This window comes from Hylobates moloch, unplaced genomic scaffold (genome assembly GCF_009828535.3).
Source record: "Hylobates moloch isolate HMO894 unplaced genomic scaffold, HMol_V3 SCAFFOLD_5, whole genome shotgun sequence".
Lineage (NCBI taxonomy): Eukaryota > Metazoa > Chordata > Mammalia > Primates > Hylobatidae > Hylobates > Hylobates moloch.
The window spans coordinates 100,008,922-100,030,025 of NW_026652280.1; the positions used below are offsets into that span (position 1 = coordinate 100,008,922).

Here is a 21,104-nt window from a genome sequence, read left to right on the forward strand (position 1 = left end):
GGGCGCGGTGGCTCACGCTTGTAATCCCAGCACTTTGGGAGGCCGAGGCGGGCGGATCACGAGGTCAGGAGATCGAGACCACGGTGAAAACCCGTCTCTATTAAAAATACAAAAAAAAAATTAGCCGGGCGTGGTGGCGGGCGCCTGTAGTCCCAGCTACTCGGAGAGGCTGAGGCAGGAGAATGGCGTGAACCCGGGAGGCGGAGCTCGCAGTGAGCCGAGATTGCGCCACTGCACTCCAACCTGGGCGACAGAGCGAGACTCCGTCTCAAAAAAAAAAAAAAAAAAAAAAAAAAAAAAAAAAAAAAAAAAAAAGAAAGCCAGAGCCCCAATCATGCTGAAAGACTTTGTGCTGCCTTGTCTCTATGCTTTTGCAAATATTTTCTCTGCCTGGTATTCTCCTCCAATTCACTTTTGAACAGTTGGTTCAGATCTTGCCTTCTCTAGGAAACCTAGGAACACATTTCCAACTCTCCTTTCCCCAGGTAGGGTCTATTCTAGAGCTTTTTTACAGCAGCCAGGGCACCACTGTTTTGAGCAGCTCATGTCACAGGGCTACCATTATTATTATTATTTTAAGAGATGAGGTCACACTATGTTGCCCAGGCTGGTTTTGAACTCAGAGCTCAAGTGATCTTCCTGCCTTGGCTTCCCAAAGTGCTAGGATTACAGGCATGAGCATGGTCTCATTATTTATTTACAGATTTCCTCTCCTGTTAGATTGTGAAACTCTGAGAAACAGGAACCTTGCACCTGGCATAATGCTGGACACATAGTGGACATTCAGTAAATGCTTGTTGAATGAATTAATAATCTAGGAAAATGTTCCAGGAGGAGGAAGTGAAATCTTTACTTCTCTCTCCCCAACTCCGTCATCGATTGCCCTCCATGTTCTATTTCAGGGAACTTCTCTAAACTATGTCTGTTTATCTGATCTAACCTCCATCTGACTATCCTTCATCCAGCTCCTCTCTAATATTTCCTGACTTTATTTATTTACTCATTCTAGAGTCAGGGTCTTGCACTGTTGCTCAAGCTGGAGTGCAGTGGTGTCATCATGACCCACTACAGCCTCAAAGCAATCTTCCCACCTCAGTTTCCTGAGGAGCTGGGACCACAGGCGTGAGCCACCTTGCTCAGCTCCCTGACTTTAATATAGTTATTCTCAGATTATATTATTTCTCTTTCAATTTACCTTTCTGACCACTTCTCGTTTCCTTCTGTAGAGTCTCTTAACTGTTTCTCTTTCTCATTTTTTTTTTTTTTTTTTGAGATAGAGTCTCACTCTGCTGCCCAAGCTGGAGTGCAGTGGCACAATCACGGGTCACTACAGCCTCGACCTCCCCAGGCTCAGGTGATCTTCCCGCCTCAGCCTCCCAAGTGGCTGGGACTACAGGTGGGAGACACCATGACTGGCTAATTTGTATTTTTTATTTTATTTTATTTTAGACACAGTCACACTCTGTCGCCCAGGCTGGAGTGCAGTGGCACCATCTCAGCTCACTGCAACCTCCGCCTCCCGGATTCAAGCGATTCTCATGCCTCAGCCTCCCAAATAGCTGGGATTACAGGCACCTGCTATCACACCCGGCTAATTTTTGTATTTTTAGTAGAGACGGGGTTTCACCAGGTTGGCCAGGCTGGTCTTGAACTCCTGTGCTCAAGTGATCCACCTTCCTGGGCCTCCAAAACTGTTAGGATTACAGGCATGAGCCACCGAGCTTGGTCTAATTTTTGTATTTTTTGTAGAGTCTGGGTTTCGCCCTGTTGCCCAGGCTGGTCTCTAACTCCTGTGCTCAAGTGATCCACCCACCTTGGCCTCCCAAAGTGTTGGTATTACAGGCGTGAGCCACCTCACCCAGCCTTCCTGTTCTTTTTTAAGATTTAGTAAACTGGCCAGGCGTGGTGGTTGATGCTTGTAATCTCAGCACTTTGGGAGGCCGACGGGGGAGGATTGCTTGAGCTCAGGGGTTCAAGACTAGCCTGGGTAACAAAGTGAGGCACTATCTCTACAAGGAAAAAAAAAACAGCTGGGCGTGGTGATGCGCGCCTGTTTTTTTTTTTTTTGAGACAGAGTCTCACTCTGTCACCCAGGCTGGAGTGCAATGGCCCAATTTTGGCTGACTGCAACCTCCGCCTCCCGGGTTCAAGCGATTCTCCTGTCTCAGCCTCCTGAGTAGCTGGGATTACAGGCACATGCCACCATGCCCGGCTAATTTTTGTATTTTTAGTAGAGACGGGATTTCACCATGTTGATCAGGCTAATCTCGAACTTCTGACCTCGTGATCTGCCCCGCCTCTGCTTCCCAAAGTGTTGGGATTACAGGCGAGAGCCACCGCGCCCGGCCCTAGTAAACTTATATTTCTCACACATTATGTAAGCCACCTGAGCATACAGTTCTCAAGTGAGTCCCCCTTTTCGGCACCCGATTCTCCAACCCTCCATTGCTCAAACCTTTCCTCCATGGCTGTGTCCCCACCCCGAGTCGTGCATAACTTTTGTTGATGACAAAAGGTGGCAGACTTTTGTCCTGGGGATAGGTAGGTGAAGTGTTTTAAGAAATGGTTATTTTTAGGCTATGCAGAAGAATGAGGCTTCACCATCAAGCTTCACTACAGTCAGGCGTGCAGCACAGCGACACTGTATTGACAATGACAACCCTTTCTTTTAAACTCCAAACCTAGCTAAGCCACACGTCTCCACGCAAAGGGTAAAAGATTGAAGACGGAGTGGGAAAGGACAGGAGGCGGGGCATAGCGGGCCTGGAAGGCTTCCAGCTTGTCCCTGTGGACCCTCCTCGCCCCTATGAACTTCCGCCCCCAGTACCTCCGGGGCCCTGACAGGCGGATGCCTGCCAGCTAAGTGAGCACGTGGTGGCGCGCGGTCCTGGGGGCGGAGCCCAGGGGGTAGCTGGGAAGCGACGCAGGACGTGAGTCCGTGCGTACGTGCTCGCTCACGGCGGCGGCGGCGGAGCGGAGAGGCCAGAGCCGGAGACCGAGCTGGGATCGGGCCCCGGGCGGGGGCGGTGCGAGCGGCGCCAAGCAGATCTTAGGGGCGGGGACGGAGCCGGGGCGGGCGGGACTGAAGCGGAGCCCGGGAACGGGGCGGGAGGTCCCAGGGTCCCGGGTTGGGGGGGTGGAGCAGCACTTCGTCGCCGCGGGGGTGCCGGGACTCCGGCCGCAGTGCCGCCGCCATCACGGACTTCCTGTGGGACAAGCGCACGGGCCTCGCCGCCAGAACGGTGAGCGCGCGGGTTGGCTGGCCGCGGGGCCGCGCCGAAAGATGGCGACTGCGGGGCGGGCGGGGTTAGGCTTGGATTGGGGGCAAGGGACGGGGGCGAGATTTGGAGAGGAGGAGAGTGGAGACCTACGAAGCAGCAGAGTAGAGAGATGAGGGGGAAGGAGGCCGGCCTGCGTTAAGTGTACCGAGAAGATCTGTAGGAAACTTGGGCGGAACCAGACTAGAAGGGGTGATAGAGTAAAGATGGGAGTAGTTCCAGAGATGTGAAGGAGTGGAATATCAAAGTTGGACTCAGGGGTCCAATCAAAGCTGGAGGGAAGGAATACATCACCGTGTCACTTGGAGCATGCAGGAAGAATTTGCCTGTAGGAGTTCTGGATTTTCTGAGTAAGAAAGGAAAAAGCAAAAGATTTCAAACTTGAGAAAGGTAGGCTAGTGATGCTTTGAGGGGACAGTGCTGTGAGGCCGTTTGATGGTAGTATGTGGTGAGATGGCATTTATGTGGCTATGCTGATTAGGATGACTATGCTGGGAAAATCTTGTGCTTGCAGCTTGGTATGCTACCGGCCCCAGTTACACCAAGAATGCATCAAGTACCACCCTCCTCAATTTGGGGAGGTTGGGAAGAAGTGATACAGAATGGTGGTCAGACATTGGAATCATTAAACCTTTTGCATACCCGATTCTCACACACCCCCACCAAGACTTCTGTCCCTGGGCCTGTTTCATTGTATTCTGCCTTCCTATTCTCATCTTCTTGGATTGTGACAGTGATTTTTCTCTTTTTTCCTTGAAGGAAAAAAAGGATTTGTGAACCATCCCATTCCAATTCCATTAACTGGAAGGTGGGCAGCTGTCAGCTAACTGGGGCTGATATTAATTAAAAACCACTTACTGGCCAGGCGCGGTGGCTCACATCTGTAATCCCAGCACTTTGGGAGGCCAAGGCGGGCGGATCACCTGAGGTTGGGAGTTCGAGACCAGCCTGACCAACATGGAGAAACCCTGTCTCTACTAAAAATACAAAATTAGCTGGGCGTGGCGGCGCATGCCAGTAATGCCAGCTATTCGGGAGGCTGAGGCAGGAGAATCGCTTGAACCCGGCAGGTGGAGGTTGCGGTGCACCGAGATTGCGCCATTGCACTCCAGCCTGGGCAACAAGAGCAAAACTCTGTTTCAAAAAAAAAAAAACCACAAGAAACAGCTGTTACCTACGTCTTAAGCACAAGAGTGGAGGGGCCAGATGGGATGCTGACTGTATTTTGTGGCCTACTACATTAAAACCTCTCAAGGGAGAGTTGGCCAAAGATGTGAGAGATGATTAAGTTAATTCAAGGGGCCCGACCCAGATCCCTGCAACTGATAGTATTTGGCGTTTACCTGGTATATGTAGAAACCTGGGAGACTGGATTCCTACCCTCAGGACACTGATAGTCTACTTGGGGAGATAAGATGTACTCTTAATGAGTGTACAACATTTATCATAACTAAACCAAAGCTTTACTCTATTGACTTGTGAGGAACTCAGCATCACACAGATCTGTATCTTAGATCCTGAAGGGGGATACACTGTGGCAGTCTCCATCGGTCGTCATACACTTTCCTCTGTAATGAACTGTGTCCTAGACCTGAAGGTCTTCATGGAGCTGTCTTTGAAGAAAATAAGGATAGAACACTTGAACTGGCCGGGTGCGGTGGCTCACGCCTGTAATCCCAGTACTTTGGGAGGCCGAGGCAGGAGGATCACAAGGTCAGGAGTTTGAGACCATCCTGGCCAACATGGTGAAACCCTGTCTGTACTAAAAATATAAAAATTAGCCAGGAGTGGTGGCGCGTGCCTGTAATCCCAGCTACGCAGTAGACTGAGGCAGGAGAATTGTTTGAACCCGGGAGGCGGAGGTTGCAGTGAGCCGAGATTGTGCCACTGCACTCCAGTCTGGCCACACAGCGAGACTCCGTCTAAAGAATAAAATAAGAACACTTGAACTGAGTGGGAGGTAACGAGGGATGGGTTTGGGGGCTTTCTAGAGTTTCAGCCGGAGTTAGTAGGTGGCTGTACCCCAATAAGGAGGAATTGTAAGTACAGAGGAAGACTGAGGAAGTTGTGCCTGGTAAAAAGAGGCAGAAATAAAGGGAGGAAAGCAGCTTAGCATCTTTGGAGCAGCCAGTCCTTGGAGGAGATTTCTGAAAACTCGAAACTTTCCTATTTCTGCTTTCCCTTGCCTTCCAGATGCCTCATCCTCGAAGGTACCATTCCTCAGAGCGAGGCAGCCGGGGGAGTTACCGTGAACACTATCGGAGCCGAAAGCATAAGCGACGAAGAAGTCGCTCCTGGTCAAGTAGTAGTGACCGGACACGACGGCGTCGGCGAGAGGACAGCTACCATGTCCGTTCTCGAAGGTGAGGCCTCAGGAAGAGATACTCAAACACAGGGTCACTCGCTCATTCATTTGTTCAACAAATACTTATTGGTTATGTGCTAAAACCATTGCATTAAGTAGCTGACTGAAGGTAATGTCGGGATAGATAACCAAAGAAGCCATTTGGGCTGCAGTGTTAAGTGTTAGAATACATAGTGAGGAACTGAGGACGTACCCAGTGCGTTTGGTTGCAGTGGGGCAGAATGTGTAATTCAGAGAAAACATTGCAGAGAAAGCGACATCTGTATATGTCTGGAGGACAAGTAGAGTCAGGTGGGAGAAGTGTCTTTGGGCAGAGGGACAGCATGTGCAAAGGACTGGGAGCTACAGGTAACTAATAAGCTAACAGATAAGACAAAGTTAGATCTTTGTGTTTTTAATTTTTTTTAATTTTAAAATATCATTTATTTATTTTTGAGACAGAGTTTCATTCTGTTGCCCAGGCTGGAGTGCAATGGCAAGATCTCAGCTCACTACAACCTCTGCGGCCCCAGGTTCAAGCGATTCTTTTGCCTCAGCCTCCCAAGTACCTGGGACTACAGGCATGCGCCATCATGCCTGGCTAATTTTTTTTTCTTTTTTCTTTTGTATTTTTAGTAGAGACAGGATTTCACCATGTTGGCCTCAAACTCCTGACCTCAAGTGCTCCACCTGCCTTGGCCTCCCAAAGTGCTGGGATTACAGGCGTGAGCCACTGCGCCAGGCCCAGTTTTAATATTTTAGTGGCATGTTCAGTGGAAAGAATGAGTTAAGGATGGTTTAGAGCAAGGGGGGCTTTCATTCAGGAAAGCTTGAGAAAAAAATGGCTCTTTCTTTGTATTACTGCAGCAGGAAAAAGGCCCCAATAGGGAGTGGTTCTGCAGATGCCTTTTCAGAGGTTTTGGTGACATGGCAGATGTGCTTGTTACCTCACTTCTCTGGTCCCTTGGTGCTCTCAGTGACTCAACAAGTGTCTGAGAACAGTTTTCTAGCATTACTCTTTGTCCTCACTAAGGCAGGACCTTGGCACAGGGTATGGTAGGGAATGTGGTCTGAACAGATACACCTAATTGGTGTTTGTTATCCAACAGCAGTTATGATGATCGTTCATCCGACCGGAGGGTGTATGACCGGCGATACTGTGGCAGCTACAGACGCAACGATTATAGCCGGGATCGGGGAGATGCCTACTATGACACAGACTATCAGCATTCCTATGAATATCAGTGGGAGAACAGCAGTTACCGCAGCCAGCGCAGCAGCCGGAGGAAGCACAGACGGCGGAGGAGGCGCAGCCGGACATTTAGCCACTCATCTTCGGTGAGTGCCAGCCCAGGCCCTTCCTCTCCCCACTCTTCTACAGGCCCTCTAGGACTCTGGTAAGTGAGAAATATCCTTGTTCTCAGCTGAACATTGGGGTATGAACACTGAGGTGGGCACTGAGTTTGCCTACTTTCTTGGAAGCTCTCCGACTCTTGAAGGGCCCTGGAATCTGCTTTGGAGATGGATGGGCACGGAGCATTTGTGACCCCCAGTGCTCTCCCTGGCATGTTGGGCTTACTGTGTTGGGAGCAGCTTCTCCGCCCCAGCGGCCTCCACTCTTTAATGGGGACCTTGCTTGTGAACTGCCTTTTTCTCCCAAGCCCTGGGCTCTGTAGCCCCCTTGGCAGGCGGGCTTGGGTGGGGGCAAGGGGAGATCTGTGTCTGCCCGGAAGGGCATTGTGTAGAGCATGGGGTTGTGGGTGACACTGGCAACAACACCACTTCTCTGCTCTGCCCATGCCTCTCCCTGTTCCTGTTTTGGGTTTGGGGACTTGGGATTATGCGCCGCTCTCTCTTCTCACACCGATCCACCTTACTGCATCTGACGTGTTCCCTTCCACTGTCCCCCATCATCGTCTGTCCCCCCTGGCTGGGCGCCTGTGACCGGTGACCCCTCTACCACCCACCCCGCCTCCCTCCGGCCCCCGCTCCGACACCTGGCTTGCTCCGACCCCCCCTGCCCCCCGACAGCAGCACAGCAGCCGGAGAGCCAAGAGTGTAGAGGACGACGCTGAGGGCCACCTCATCTACCACGTCGGGGACTGGCTACAAGAGCGATGTACAAGCCAAATCGTAACAATCCTATAGCCTGTAATGGTCCCATAGCCATCCTAACGTCCCAAGCCAACCTGAGTCACAGCCTCTTGCCTTTTCTCAGTGGTGTTGTTTATCTGGGTGGTTTGAGTTGCTGTTGAGAATTGACCTCTGTTGTCCACTCCCAGCTCTCACGGCCCCTGGGTTAAAGGTGGTGGGAATCACACAGGGGTTTTCTTCCCCTGTGACCATCTGTATCTGTTCCCCTTCCTTCATCTCCACCCCAGGTTGCTGTCCCCTTTTTTCTTCCAACTCAGCTCATTCCCCCCCTTCTCTCCCTCCCTCTCCCCGACCCTGCTCTCTTTCATTTCAGATGAAATCGTTAGCACCTTAGGAGAGGGGACCTTTGGCCGAGTTGTACAATGTGTTGACCATCGCAGGTAAGTGTCAATCCCTCCCTACTGCGTAGGGATAAAAAGATGGTGGGGGTTATATGGGGCTTTTTTGCTAATTAACCTAAGGTAGGATTTCTTAGTCCCCCTACAGCCCTGTTCATTTTGAGATATTCTTGAGAACCCAGCAAAAGCCTCTCCTGCCAACTTACAGGGGTGGGGCTCGAGTTGCCTTGAAGATCATTAAGAATGTGGAGAAGTACAAGGAAGCAGCTCGACTTGAGATCAACGTGCTGGAGAAAATCAATGAGAAAGACCCTGACAACAAGAAGTAAGCAAGCAAGGAAGTATGTAGGGAGGCTGAGAACCCCAACCCCTACACAGGAGAGACTTCTAGACCTGGTTTAGGCAGACAGGGGAGTCTTAGACCTTCTCATCCATTCATCTTTTGTTCATCATCTTAGAGTAGTAGAACATCATGGTAGGAAAGGGGGGAGGCCTATGACATTCCTTAATCCACTCCCCTTGTTTTCAGGGAAGTTAGATTGCTCTGTAGTTTGACCCCAGCCTAGAATGGTTTCTGTAGAGATATACCCTGGACATAGCCCTAGGACTGAGCATCAACGTCATCGAACAACGAATTAAGCTTTTATAAGTAGAACTATGCTGATAAGGCCACAGACATTTATGCAGTAATATTTTGTTCACATACATTCACAGTCCAAAAATAGAATAAGGACATTAAGCCAAGATATGAAGCCAGTAGGTATAAACAGGAGCCCAGTGGTAGCTGGTGGTGAATGAATATCAGGAGTTGGGCTGGGGTTGGGGTTTAGGATGGACAGTTTGATGATCCAGGATCTATACTGTTTAGAGCTTGGCACTCAACAGCTCTTCAGTAAATAGTTTTTTGAACTATCTAAAATGGTGCAGGAAGATATTTTGAAACTTGGGCTGAGCATGGTGGCTCACGCCTGTAATCCCAGCACTTTGGGAGGCCGAGGCGGGTGGATCACAATGTCAGGAGTTGGAGACCAGCCTGGCCAATATGGTGAAACCCTGTCTGTACTAAAAATAAATTAGCCGGGCATGTTGGCGGACAACTGTAGTCCCAGCTACTTGGAAGGCTGAGGCAGGAGAATCGCTTGAACCCAGGAGGTAGAGGTTGCAGTGAGCCGAGATCACGCCATTGCACTTCAGCCTGGGTGACAGGGTGAGACTCCATCTCAAAAAAAAAAAAAAAAAAAAAAAACCTGGCAGGTAGTACCATTCTTCTTGGGTCTGGTAGAGGCTATTCCCTAGCTGAACTGAATTTTGGTGTTAGTACTAACTGGCATGATTTTACACAATTATGTGGAATCAACAGCTATGAAGTACCTCCTTGTTGGATGGCTGATGGGCAGATCATGCTCATCAGACAACCCCCCTTCCCCCATCTCTCTTCTCAGCCTCTGTGTCCAGATGTTTGACTGGTTTGACTACCATGGCCACATGTGTATCTCCTTTGAGCTTCTGGGCCTTAGCACCTTCGATTTCCTCAAAGACAACAACTACCTGCCCTACCCCATCCACCAAGTGCGCCACATGGCCTTCCAGCTGTGCCAGGCTGTCAAGTGTGAGTGGGGTGGGCCGAAGTGGACTCTGGGGCAGTCCCTCCCTTCATTGGATCTCTCTGTCGGTTGTGCACTGGTGAAGCCCCTAAACAGTCAGCTGTTTTCTGCAGTTCTTCGATTTACTGTCATCTTGAAACATCTTCTGACTTAACTCCTTGACTGATGTCTTTATCGTCACTGATTGCTCTTACTTTACACCTAGCCTAGCAGCAGCTAGAAGAGAAAGCCTTTGGAATCAAAGCACTTAATTACCCTCCCCTTTTCCTTTCTCCCCTTCTTGGGAAAGCATCAGTCAGGCAGCAAACATAAAGAGACAAAAATACACTCCTTAGGCTAAAGGCTTACATTTATCTGGGATGAGATGTTCATTCACAGCAAAAGAGATGGGAACACAGAGTATGTAGTTCAGCTAAGGGGCAAGGTGGAGAATTCAAAGAAATATATCATTCTTCTGGAGTCATCAAAATAATACAGTTTCACAGAATTGAGTTAACATAGTGCCAGCTAGACATATGTCAAAGCGTGTACACACTACAACTCAAAGCAAACTTTTTTTTTTTTTACATCAGTTGAGCTACATATGTATCTTATATTAGAGCAGAGCTTCTTAAACCAGGCATTCCATTTAGACATAGAGCAGAAAGCAGCCCTAGTGATTCTGGACCTGTCGCCTCACTGGCTTTGCCCTAGGTAACCAGGCCTGGGGTCAGCTGATACCAGTTAGCTCTGGCCACCTGCACCAAGCCTGACCTGGCCTTCTCCCCTACAGTCCTCCATGATAACAAGCTGACACATACAGACCTCAAGCCTGAAAATATTCTGTTTGTGAATTCAGACTATGAACTCACCTACAACCTAGAGAAGGTAAGATGGATAGGGTCTGCCCTTGGTTACTGGGGGCAGGCAGCTGGGCCGCTTTGCCTTCTGCCGAGCCCTTTGTTTTCTCCCTTTTATTTCGTCGTCCCACATTTTCTCCCTGTCTGGCTCCAACTGGGTACTAAATAGGCTGAAAGGGAGAGATCTCTTAAGAAGACTTAAACTGGGAGATAACTTGTACAGGGGACTTCAGATAACTTTCCAGTAGAGTGGAAGTTTTTAAGGTTCTTGGTTTGGACTGACTGACTGACTGACTTATTTATTTATTTGAGACAGAGTCTCACTCTGTTGCCCAGACCGATGTGCAGTGGCATAATCTCGGCTCACTGCAACCTCTACCTCCCAGGTTTAGGTGATTCTCCTGCCTTAGCCTCTGGAGTAGCTGGGATTACAGGCACCCGCCACCACGCCTGGCTAGTTTTTGTGTTTTTAGTAGAGATGGGGTTTTGTCATGTTGGCCAGGCTGGTCTCGAACCCCTAGCCTCAGGTAATCTGCCTGTCTCGGGCTCCCAGAATGCTGGGATTACAGGTGTGAGCCACAGCGCCTGGCCCGAACTTCTTTTTTGAGACGTATATTTCTGTGAGGTAGGAAAGCTGGGCTCCCTTGACTAACTGGAGATAATGGAGATCTCAGACCTAAAGAAGCTCTCCCTCCTTTGACCCCTTTGCTACATGTTATATATTTTCAGAGAAACTCCTTTGCTACATGTTACATTTTTTCAGAAAAACCCACTTGCTACATGTTACGTTTTCAGAATAACTATATATCCGGCACTTGGGTGTAGTCTTCAGATGCTTACAGATGTGCACGCTGTTCTATAATCATTTCTTAATCCTTTTGCTCCCCTACTTCTAAAAGTATGCTGGATGTGGTGGAAGCTGTAAAACAGGAAATTTCCCAGGGCTTGTAGGGCCAGGCAGGATATCACAGTACCTTTTTTAAGGCTGAGAAACAACGTACAGAATACTGGTGGAATCTTAGTCTGGGTGCAGAGGTTCATCCTCTTTCTCCTCTGCTCTAGAAGCGAGATGAGCGCAGTGTGAAGAGCACAGCTGTGCGGGTGGTAGACTTTGGCAGTGCCACCTTTGACCATGAGCACCATAGCACCATTGTCTCCACTCGCCATTACCGAGCACCAGAAGTCATCCTTGGTAAGGGAGGGCAAGGCTGTCCAAGTGTGTGAGATGATGTGGTGAGGGTGGGGCCACCTAAGCCTCATGACACCTTTTCCCTCCCCTTCTCACCCAGAGTTGGGCTGGTCACAGCCTTGTGATGTGTGGAGTATAGGCTGCATCATCTTTGAATACTATGTGGGATTCACCCTCTTCCAGGTAAGTGATGGGATCTTACTTGACTGCCTGGCATTCTTCTAGCTGGTTCCTTTGTTTTCTGCTGAGGACCTGCCTGCTCAGTTCTCCACATTGCCTACCTTCCTGGCAGCTGATCCTCAGCATGCCCTTTTCAGTCCCATGCTCAGTTCTGTTTTTGTTTCCCAGACCCATGACAACAGAGAGCATCTAGCCATGATGGAAAGGATCTTGGGTCCTATCCCTTCCCGGATGATCCGAAAGACAAGGTGAACCTTGAGTGGGCACTAGTTAACCCTTTTCCTTTTCTCTCCACAGAATTGGTCTATTTCACATCATTTTCTTTTTTCTTTGATGCCTCCTCTCCCCGCAGTCACTTTCAGATGGGGAAATAAGGGAATTGTAACAAGGGTGACCTTCTGATTCCTCAACCTCCCCTTCCCCTCTAGAAAGCAGAAATATTTTTACCGGGGTCGCCTGGATTGGGATGAGAACACATCAGCTGGGCGCTATGTTCGTGAGAACTGCAAACCGCTGCGGGTGAGCCGGGCTCGGGATAAATAGTGCCCACCGTCCAGAAGTCACTTCCTTCTTAGGGTGGTTTGCCTCTGGAATGCTCTTCACAAGCAGAGGGTTAGAAAAGGAGGGGAGGAAAGCTGAAAGAAGACATCTTTGGTCAACAGAGGAAACATAAGAGGGAATGGTTTTGTGGAGGGAAGGAGGTTAGACAGCCTAACCTTGAGACAACCAGAGATCAAAGCAATGTCCTGGATTCTTTAGGTCAGACAGAAAAGAATAAACTACCTTTGAAGAGCTTACATTTTAATGAGGAACTAAAGAAGATTCATGAAGTTGACAAGGATATACAAGTAGAAAGAACTGTCAAAGATTATGGAGTAATTGTGCTAGTGGGAAGGTAGGTTGAGCTATAATATCAGAAACGTTGGTCCTGGTGTGGTCGTGGTTAGGTAGCCTTCAAATTGGTTGCAAGCAGAGCCTTGGTTCTCCAAGAATGAAAGGTAGGGTCTTGAAGAAGGCAGGGTTTGTAAGGCATCCTGCCTCACCTTTTTCCTGCCCTCCTCCACCAGCGGTATCTGACCTCAGAGGCAGAGGAACACCACCAGCTCTTCGATCTGATTGAAAGCATGCTAGAGTATGAACCAGCTAAGCGGCTGACCTTGGGTGAAGCCCTTCAGCATCCTTTCTTCGCCCGCCTTCGGGCTGAGCCACCCAACAAGTTGTGGGACTCCAGTCGGGATATCAGTCGGTGACGATCAGGCCCTGGGCCCCCCTGCATCTTTTATAGCAGTGGGTGTCCAGTCCAGGACACTGGTGCTTTTTTATACAAGAGAACGAGCCAGAGTTCACTCCTTCCTCCTGGCTCTCTATATACCTGTGAATATGTGAAATAGTGTAAATATGAAAGAACTTGTACCTATCACTTCAACCCCTGCCTTGTACATAATGCTATTCCATCCACACAGTTTCCACCCTCACCTGCCCCCTCATACGGAGTTGGATGGGGGCCGAGTGAGGTAACCAGGTGGCATCTACCCCATGTTTTATAAGGAATTTTGTACAGTCTTTGTGAAATAAAATAACGTGCTTCATTTGACCCCCATCCCTGGAGTTGGAGGTTTGGGAATGCTGGGGTGGAGGGATGAAACGATTGGCAAACTTTCTGACTTTGGGTATGAAGGGAGTCCTTCTTACCCTCCAAAATTAAGCAGAGCCAGGCTACCAGTTTATTTCCCCTGTCCACCTTATCATAGGGGAGGGTAGTGATGGGTGGGGCAGCATTTCTTTCAGATTAAAAGAGAGAGGTGTTATAAGGTGGCACTTCTCGGATGTGGAATTATGAGAGTTGGGAAAGATCTGACTCCTAGAGTCATTAGGCCGCGACCCAATATAGAGCCAGAAACCCAGGTTGAAAACGTGCTCAACCTGGCTCCTAGGGGGTTGCCGTGGCCGGTCAGAAGGCTCCCGTCGTCCGTCTCCGGATACTAGGAAGGCCGGATTCCTACGCGAGGCCTCCTGGGAAGTGTAGTTCGTTAGTGGAAGGAAGTCACATGGAAGAGGGGCGGTAGTTGGTTGTGGGCACTGGGTTAGAGGTATCACGTGGGGGCACTTTCGTCTTAGCTTTTGGCCAAGACGCAGGCGCAACCCACGGCTGCTGCGGGGATCCTTGTGGCCCTTCCGGTCGGTGGAACCAATCCGTGCACAGAGAAGCGGAGCGAACTGAGGCGAGTGAAGTGGACTCTGAGGGCTACCGATACCGCCACTGCTGCGGCAGGGGCGTGGAGGGCAGAGGGCCGCGGAGGCCGCAGTTGCAAACATGGCTCAGAGCAGAGACGGCGGAAACCCGTTCGCCGAGCCCAGCGAGCTTGACAACCCCTTTCAGGTGACTTGCGCCGGTCGGCCTCTTTTGGGCGGTCAGGTTGATTCTTCCCGATTCTGTAGGGTCGGGCTAACTTGTTTCCCCATTTGTGACATTTGATCCTGGGAAGAGCCGCCACGTGGGGTGACAGTGACTCCAGACCAGTGAGCACTCTGGAGGGCGGGCCCTGCCCCTTAATGGGCTGGTGCTGGCAGTGTTGGATGATGGATTTGAGGTAAATGTTGTCCCAGTCCTGGGACAACGGCGTGGCCCCGAAGGTGCAGTACTTGGAGCCACAGGCAGTTTGGGAATGGTCCCTGGGAATTCCCCTAGGTGGCACTGGGTGCCAGCTGAGCCCCAGGTCTCTGCCCTCAGGACCCAGCTGTGATCCAGCACCGACCCAGCCGGCAGTATGCCACGCTTGACGTCTACAATCCTTTTGAGACCCGGGAGGTGAGCTACTGGAGAGCATAGGAGTTCAAGGAAGGGAAGGGTTTGCCGGTGAGACAAGTCAGCTTGGGTACAGGGGACTTTTCTGCATGCACAGGAAGGAAAAGGCATTGTGATCTTAGTTCCCTGAGAGAGGCTAGTCAGCCATGGGATGCCTCATCCTTCTAGGGCCACCAGGGCCACCAACCCAAATGGTTTGAGCTCTAAAAGTCAGTCCTGGGAAGATCTGGAGGCTGGCAAGGCCTTAACCAATGTTCTGTATGGGAAGGCTTTCTTGAAGAAAATAAAGGTTAGGGCTGGTTGGAGTTTAGGTTAGGTATGCAGTTTGAAAGCAAGGAATGAGGAGGAGGACTACACCTGTTTGTCCCACTGGATTAGAAAATGGTGAGTTGTAAGAATTTAAGGGGTTTTCATGGTACTTAGAACTTAAAAAAAAAGCAGGGGGAGCCAAGCATGGTGTGCACGCCTGTAATCCCACTCGGGAGGCTGAGGTGGGAGGATTGCTTGAGCCCAGGAATTTGATGGAGACCATCCTGGGCAACAGCGAGACCCCCATCTCTTGAAACGTTTTAAAAATTGGCTAGGTGTAGTGGCACGTGCCTGTAGTCCTTGCTACTTGGGAGGCTGGGATGGAAGGACTGCTTGGGCCCAGGAGTTTGAGGCCTCGATGAGTGATGATTGCACCACTGCACTCCAGCCTGGGTGGCAGAGAGACAACCCCACACTCCATCCCCAGAAGAAAAGAAAAGAAAAGAAAAAAAAAACACAGTTAAGTGGGGAGATATAGTAAATGAGTGATTTGAGTCCTCGCTAAGGAATTGGATATGAGGGATGATAAGGCTGCTACAGGTCATTATAGAGTTCTCTGACAGAAATTCAACAGAAGAACTAGCTTCCTAACAAATAGGGGAAAGGTTGCTTCCTTACATCATGAGTTCTGTGTCTAAAGGTATTCAAGCAGACTCTAGATTCCTGTGTTATGAGGGACTAGATGATCACTAAGGTCTTTTCCTCAACAGCCACCACCAGCGTATGAGCCTCCAGCCCCTGCCCCATTGCCTCCACCCTCAGCTCCCTCCTTGCAGCCCTCGAGAAAGCTCAGCCCCACAGAACCTAAGAACTATGGCTCATACAGCACTCAGGTACAGGAGGTGTGCAGGTGAGGGCTGGGGAGAAGGGCCAGTCCTGGGGCCCAGGGCTCACATCTCCGTCTGCTCACACTGGGCAGGCCTCAGCTGCAGCAGCCACAGCTGAGCTGCTAAAGAAACAGGAGGAGCTCAACCGGAAAGCAGAGGAGTTGGACCGAAGGGAGCGAGAGCTGCAGCATGCTGCCCTGGGAGGCACAGCTAGTAAGTAGTAGAGTGGGGAAGAGCATCTGAGAGTTTGGGAGGAGCAAAAACAGGTCTTAAGGGCCTGGGCTCGGCTGGGTGCGGCGGCTCATACCTACAATCCCAGCACTTTGGGAGGCTGAGGTGGGTAGATCACGAGGTCAAGAGATTGAGACCATCCTGGCTAACACGGTGAAACCCCATCTCTACTAAAAATACACACAAAAAAAATTAGGCATGTTGGCGGGCGCCTGTAGTCCCAGCTACTCGGGAGGCTGAGGCAGGAGAATGGCGTGAACCCGGGAGGCGGAGCTTGCAGTGAGCCGAGATGCGCCACTGCACTCCAGCCTGGGGGACAGAGCAAGACTCCGCCTCAAAAAAAAAAAAAAGATTGAGACCATCCTAGCCAACATGGTGAAACCCTGTATCTACTAAGAATACAAAAAAAAAAAAAAAAATTAGCTGGGCATGGTGGCACACACCTGTAGTCCTAGCTACTCGGGAGGCTGAGGCAGGAGAATCACTTGAACCCGGGAGGCAGAGGTTGCAGTGAGCCGAGATAGCGCCACTGCACTCCAGCCTGGTGACAGAGTGAGACTCCGTCTTAGAAAAACAACAACAAAAAAAGGCCGGGCGCGGTGGCTCACGCTTGTAATTCCAGCACTTTGGGAGGCTGAGGCGGGCGGATCACGAGGTCAGGAGATCGAGACCACGGTGAAACCCCGTCTCTACTAAAAATACAAAAAATTAGCCGGGCGTGGTGGCGGGCACCTGTAGTCCCAGCTACTCGGAGAGGCTGAGGCAGGAGAATGGCGTGAACCCGGGAGGCGGAGCTTGCAGTGAGCTGAGATTGCGCCACTGCACTCCAGGCTGGGTGACAGAGCGAGACTCCGTCTCAAAAAAAAAAAAACAAACAAACAAACCTGGGCTCTGGAGTCAGACTGCGGAGTTTGAATTTTAGAGATACTGCTTACTAACCATGAGCTTTTAGGGAAGTTACTTAATCTCGAATGCCTCAGTTTCCCTATTTATAAAATGAAAACCACGTTTGCATCTGTTTGACCAGGTTGTTGTGAAGGTTAAACAAAATATATGTGAAGTGCTTGGTACAGTGCTTAGGTGTTTTAAATAATAATAAACCGTATTAATTTTTCCACTCTCCCTTGTCTCCTTGGACCCCAAATTGGAGATAAAAGAGAGGATCCAGGGCTGGGTATGGTGCCTCACGCCTGTAATTCCAACACTTTGGGAGGCCGAGGCAGGCAGGTTGCTTGAGCTCAGGAGTTAGAGACCAACCTAGACAACATAGTGAGATCCTGCCTCCAAAACATTAACGAAAAAAATTAGCAGGGCATGATGGTACCTGTCTGTAGTCCTAGCTCTTCAAGAAGCTGAGGTGGACGGCCAGGTGCCGGGGCTCATACTTGTAATCCCAGCACTTTGGGAGGCCGAGGCAGGTGGATCACCTGAGGTCAGGAGTTCAGGACCAGCCAACTTGGTGAAACCCTGTCTCTACTAAAAATATAAAAATTAGCTGGGTGTGGTAGCACATGCCTGTAATCCCAGCTACTCGGGAGACCGAGGCAGGAGAATTGCTTGAACCTGGGAGGCAGAGGTTGCAGTGAGCCAAGATCACACCACTGCACTCCAACCTGGGCAACAAGAGCGAAACTCTATCTCAGGAAAAAAAAAAAAGAAGCTGAGGTGGCTTGAGCCCAGGAGGTTGAGGCTACAGTGAACCGTGATCATACCACTACCTTCCAGCCTGAACAACAGAGACCCTGTCTCAAAAAAAAAAAAAAGAGGATCCAGGGATGGAGAGAAGGGGGAGTGATTCCTTTGTTGGTCTCTGTCTTACTTCTGGGGTCCACCTGTTTTTTTGTGCCTTACAGCTCGACAGAACAATTGGCCCCCTCTACCTTCTTTTTGTCCAGTTCAGCCCTGCTTTTTCCAGGACATCTCCGTGGAGATCCCCCAAGAATTTCAGAAGACTGTATCCACCATGTACTACCTCTGGATGTGTGAGTAGTGAGAAGGCTTTTGGAGGAAGTTACAGGTAGATCTCTTAACTGCCCTAGGGTCCGCTCACCAAGAACCAAACACTTCACCTCTATTTAGAACTCACCAGCCTGCTAGCAAATGTTCTTGCCCTCTCCCCACTTTTTATTGTCCATATGCAGGAATATATTTTGAATTCTTTAGATGTCTTTGGGCTGGGTGCAGTGGTTTACGCCTGTAATCCCAGCACTTTGGGAAGCCGAGGTGGGTGGATAACCTGAGGTCAGAAGTTTGAGACTAGCCTGATCAACATGGAGAAACCCCATCTCCACTAAAAATAACAAGATTACCTGGGCGTGGTGGCGCATGCCTATAATCCTAGCTACTCGGGAGACTGAGGCAGGAGAATCACTTGAACCCGTGAAGTGGAGGTTGCAGTGAGCGGAGATCATGCCGTTGCACTCCAGCCTGGGCAACAAGAGCAAAACTCCGTCTCAAAAAAAAAAAAAAGGCCGGGCACGATGGCTCACGCCTGTAATCCCAGCACTTTGGGAGGCCCAGGCGGGCGGATCACGAGGTCAGGAGATTGAGACCATCCTGGTTAACACGGTGAAACCCCATCTCTATTAAAAATACAAAAAATTGGCCAGGTGCAGTGGCTCACGCCTGTAATTCCAGAACTTTGGGAGGCCAAGGTGGGCAGATCACGAGGTCAGGAGATCAAGACCACCCTGGCTAACGCGGTGAAACCCCGTCTCTACTACAAATACAAAAAATTAGCCAGGCATGGTGGTGGGCACCTGTAGTCCCAGCTACTTGGGAGGCTGAGGTAGGAGAATGGGCTTGAACCCGAGAGGCGGAGCTTGCAGTGAGCTGAGATCCTGCCACTGCACTCCAGCCTGGGCGACAGAGACTCTGTCTAAAAAAAAAAAAAAAAAAAAATTAGCTGGGCGTGGAGGCAGGCGCCTGTAGTCCCAGCTACTCAGGAGGCTGAGGCAGGAGAATGGCGTGAACCGGGGAGGCGGAGCTTGCAGTAAGCCGAGATTGCGCCACTGCACTCCAGCCTGCGCGACAGCCAGACTCTGTCTCAAAAAAAAAAATGTCTTTGCAAGGGGATCACACGTTATTGAGATTTGCTTTCTTCATCTCCCCTGTTGAGGATTCCATGAAGGCAGCAGCTGCCTTCATTTCCTTACTCTGCCATGTTTGGTGAATATTATAGGGTAAGCATAGATGGGAAGGAGCCTTCATTGCAGTCCAGAAGGGCTCCTCATCCTGTCCCTCTGCCCCTTAGGCAGCACGCTGGCTCTTCTCCTGAACTTCCTTGCCTGCCTGGCCAGCTTCTGTGTGGAAACCAACAATGGCGCAGGCTTTGGGCTTTCTATCCTCTGGGTCCTCCTTTTCACGCCCTGCTCCTTTGTCTGCTGGTACCGCCCCATGTATAAGGCTTTCCGGTAAGTGTGTTAGTGGTGGGAGAGTGATGGAGACCTGGGATGGGCCCCACGTCTGCCCATCCTTCAGCTCTAATTCTTCTCCCACCCTCCCCATTTTTTTCCTCTTTGTAGGAGTGACAGTTCATTCAATTTCTTCGTTTTCTTCTTCATTTTCTTCGTCCAGGATGTGCTCTTTGTCCTCCAGGCCATTGGTATCCCAGGTTGGGGATTCAGGTTTGTGAGGCTTTCCCTCTAGATCAAACCAGCACTGGGTGCTGGGATAGGAGTTGTTCAGAAAAAGGAAATGTGGTTTTAATCCTTGGGAGGTACTAGTTTAATGAGATACAAGACATACTTCCAGAATAGAGCGCAGACAGCACTCTTGACACATATAGATTGAAGGGAAGAATGCTGCATTTGGCCAATCCAAGGTGGCCTCCTGGAGGAAGCACAGAACCATGGTTGAAAGGAGGAAGAAGAATCCCCAGATGAGTGCCTGGAAGAGCTTGGAGAGCTCAGGGCTAATGGTTCAGAAACTGGAATTAAACTATGAAGAGAGTAGATACAGTTTGGGATTGTGGTGCTCGGAATGCTGCTAGATTGACAGGGAGCCACTGCTGATGGGAAGGGTAGGAACAGGGGATGCTGGTTACATAACCAGTGGAGAAGCTGAGGAGCCCCTCTTCACTGGCACATCCTTCCCTTTACAGCGGCTGGATCTCCGCTCTGGTGGTGCCGAAGGGCAACACAGCAGTATCCGTGCTCATGCTGCTGGTCGCCCTGCTCTTCACTGGCATTGCTGTGCTAGGAATTGTCATGCTGAAACGGGTGAGGGCTGTGTTGAAGGTGGGGCCGGGAGGGTGAGATCATGGGTCCCCAGGGGCGTGGGTGGAACATTCAGGAGCAACTGGCACAGGTCAGGCTGCTGGGTGGTTCTCAGCTAATGGACCTCTGGGGTGTGTGTTTCTGTGTGTGAGTGTGTGTGCTGGGCAACAGGCTGCTGAGTGGTAGTGATACTGTTAGGCTGGGGTGGGGAACCAGTGGCTGGAATGGGCTGTAATGTCTTTGTCCTCTACTTGCAGATCCACTCCTTATACCGCCGCACAGGTGCCAGCTTTCAGAAGGCCCAGCAAGAATTTGCTGCTGGTGTCTTCTCCAACCCTGCGGTGCGAACCGCAGCTGCCAATGCAGCCGCTGGGGCTGCTGAAAATGCCTTCCGGGCCCCGTGACCCCTGACTGGGATGCCCTGGCCCTGCCACTTAAGGGAGCTGACTTAGCTCCCGTCCCTAAGGTCTCTGGGACTTGGAGAGACATCACTACCTGATGGTTCCTCCGTAGTGCTCCCAATCCTATGGCCATGACTGCAGAACCTGACAGGCGTGTGGGGAGTCCACTGTGACCTAGTCCCCCCATCAGGCCACACTGCTGCCACCTCTCACACGCTCCAACCCAGCTTCCCTCTGCTGTGCCACGGCTGTTGCTTCGGTTATTTAAATAAAAGAAAGTGGAACTGGAACTGACATCCCCGTTTCCTGTATCTGCATTGGGAATTAAGCCTTATGAAAGAGAAAGGAGAGTGTGGAGTGAGGTGGGAAGGTCGGACCCGGCTTTAG

The 21,104-nt window shown here is 50.4% G+C and overlaps 2 protein-coding genes across 9 annotated transcripts; both read left to right on the forward strand.

The window, feature by feature from the left end:
* Positions 1–2,938: 2,938 nt before the first annotated feature.
* On the forward strand, positions 2,939–13,520 carry CLK2 (CDC like kinase 2). Of its 7 annotated transcripts, XR_004248239.2 has the most exons (14): positions 2,960–3,242; positions 5,472–5,641; positions 6,732–6,960; positions 7,654–7,741; positions 8,090–8,156; positions 8,323–8,439; positions 9,557–9,723; positions 10,491–10,585; positions 11,620–11,749; positions 11,847–11,929; positions 12,095–12,174; positions 12,355–12,445; positions 12,686–12,821; positions 12,994–13,140. XR_004248239.2 is itself a non-coding variant. In XM_032154314.2 (13 exons), exons 2-13 carry the CDS (start codon positions 5,472–5,474, stop codon positions 13,174–13,176), a joined length of 1,500 nt encoding a protein of 499 aa, XP_032010205.1. In that variant the 5' UTR covers positions 2,939–3,242; the 3' UTR covers positions 13,177–13,520. The 7 variants fall into 7 exon arrangements, 6 of the variants coding, with proteins under 6 accessions (XP_032010205.1, XP_032010206.1, XP_032010208.1 ...); XM_032154314.2 differs by lacking the exon at positions 12,686–12,821 and having other exon boundaries at positions 2,939–3,242; positions 12,994–13,520; XM_032154315.2 differs by lacking the exon at positions 12,686–12,821 and having other exon boundaries at positions 2,939–3,242; positions 7,657–7,741; positions 12,994–13,520.
* A 281-nt stretch (positions 13,521–13,801) lies between these two features.
* SCAMP3 (secretory carrier membrane protein 3) lies at positions 13,802–21,011 on the forward strand. 2 transcript variants are annotated; one of them, XM_032154323.2, is made up of 9 exons: positions 13,804–14,306; positions 14,658–14,735; positions 15,752–15,874; positions 15,961–16,081; positions 17,953–18,081; positions 19,353–19,512; positions 19,624–19,725; positions 20,202–20,319; positions 20,574–21,011. In XM_032154323.2, exons 1-9 carry the CDS (start codon positions 14,241–14,243, stop codon positions 20,718–20,720), a joined length of 1,044 nt encoding a protein of 347 aa, XP_032010214.1. In that variant the 5' UTR covers positions 13,804–14,240; the 3' UTR covers positions 20,721–21,011. The 2 variants fall into 2 exon arrangements, with proteins under 2 accessions (XP_032010215.1, XP_032010214.1); XM_032154324.2 differs by lacking the exon at positions 14,658–14,735 and having other exon boundaries at positions 13,802–14,306.
* The last annotated feature ends 93 nt before the right edge of the window (positions 21,012–21,104 follow it).

Bases quoted from the DNA above. Each gene is read 5' to 3' on its own strand.
- CLK2 (XM_032154314.2), top strand. From the start codon at position 5,472: ATGCCTCATCCTCGAAGGTACCATTCCTCAGAGCGAGGCAGCCGGGGG. The intron at 5,642-6,731 runs GTGAGGCCTCAG...GTTATCCAACAG, and splicing joins TACCATGTCCGTTCTCGAAG to CAGTTATGATGATCGTTCAT. The intron at 8,157-8,322 runs GTAAGTGTCAAT...GCCAACTTACAG, and splicing joins CAATGTGTTGACCATCGCAG to GGGTGGGGCTCGAGTTGCCT.
- SCAMP3 (XM_032154323.2), top strand. From the start codon at position 14,241: ATGGCTCAGAGCAGAGACGGCGGAAACCCGTTCGCCGAGCCCAGCGAG. The intron at 14,307-14,657 runs GTGACTTGCGCC...CTCTGCCCTCAG, and splicing joins AGCTTGACAACCCCTTTCAG to GACCCAGCTGTGATCCAGCA. The intron at 18,082-19,352 runs GTGAGTAGTGAG...TCTGCCCCTTAG, and splicing joins CATGTACTACCTCTGGATGT to GCAGCACGCTGGCTCTTCTC.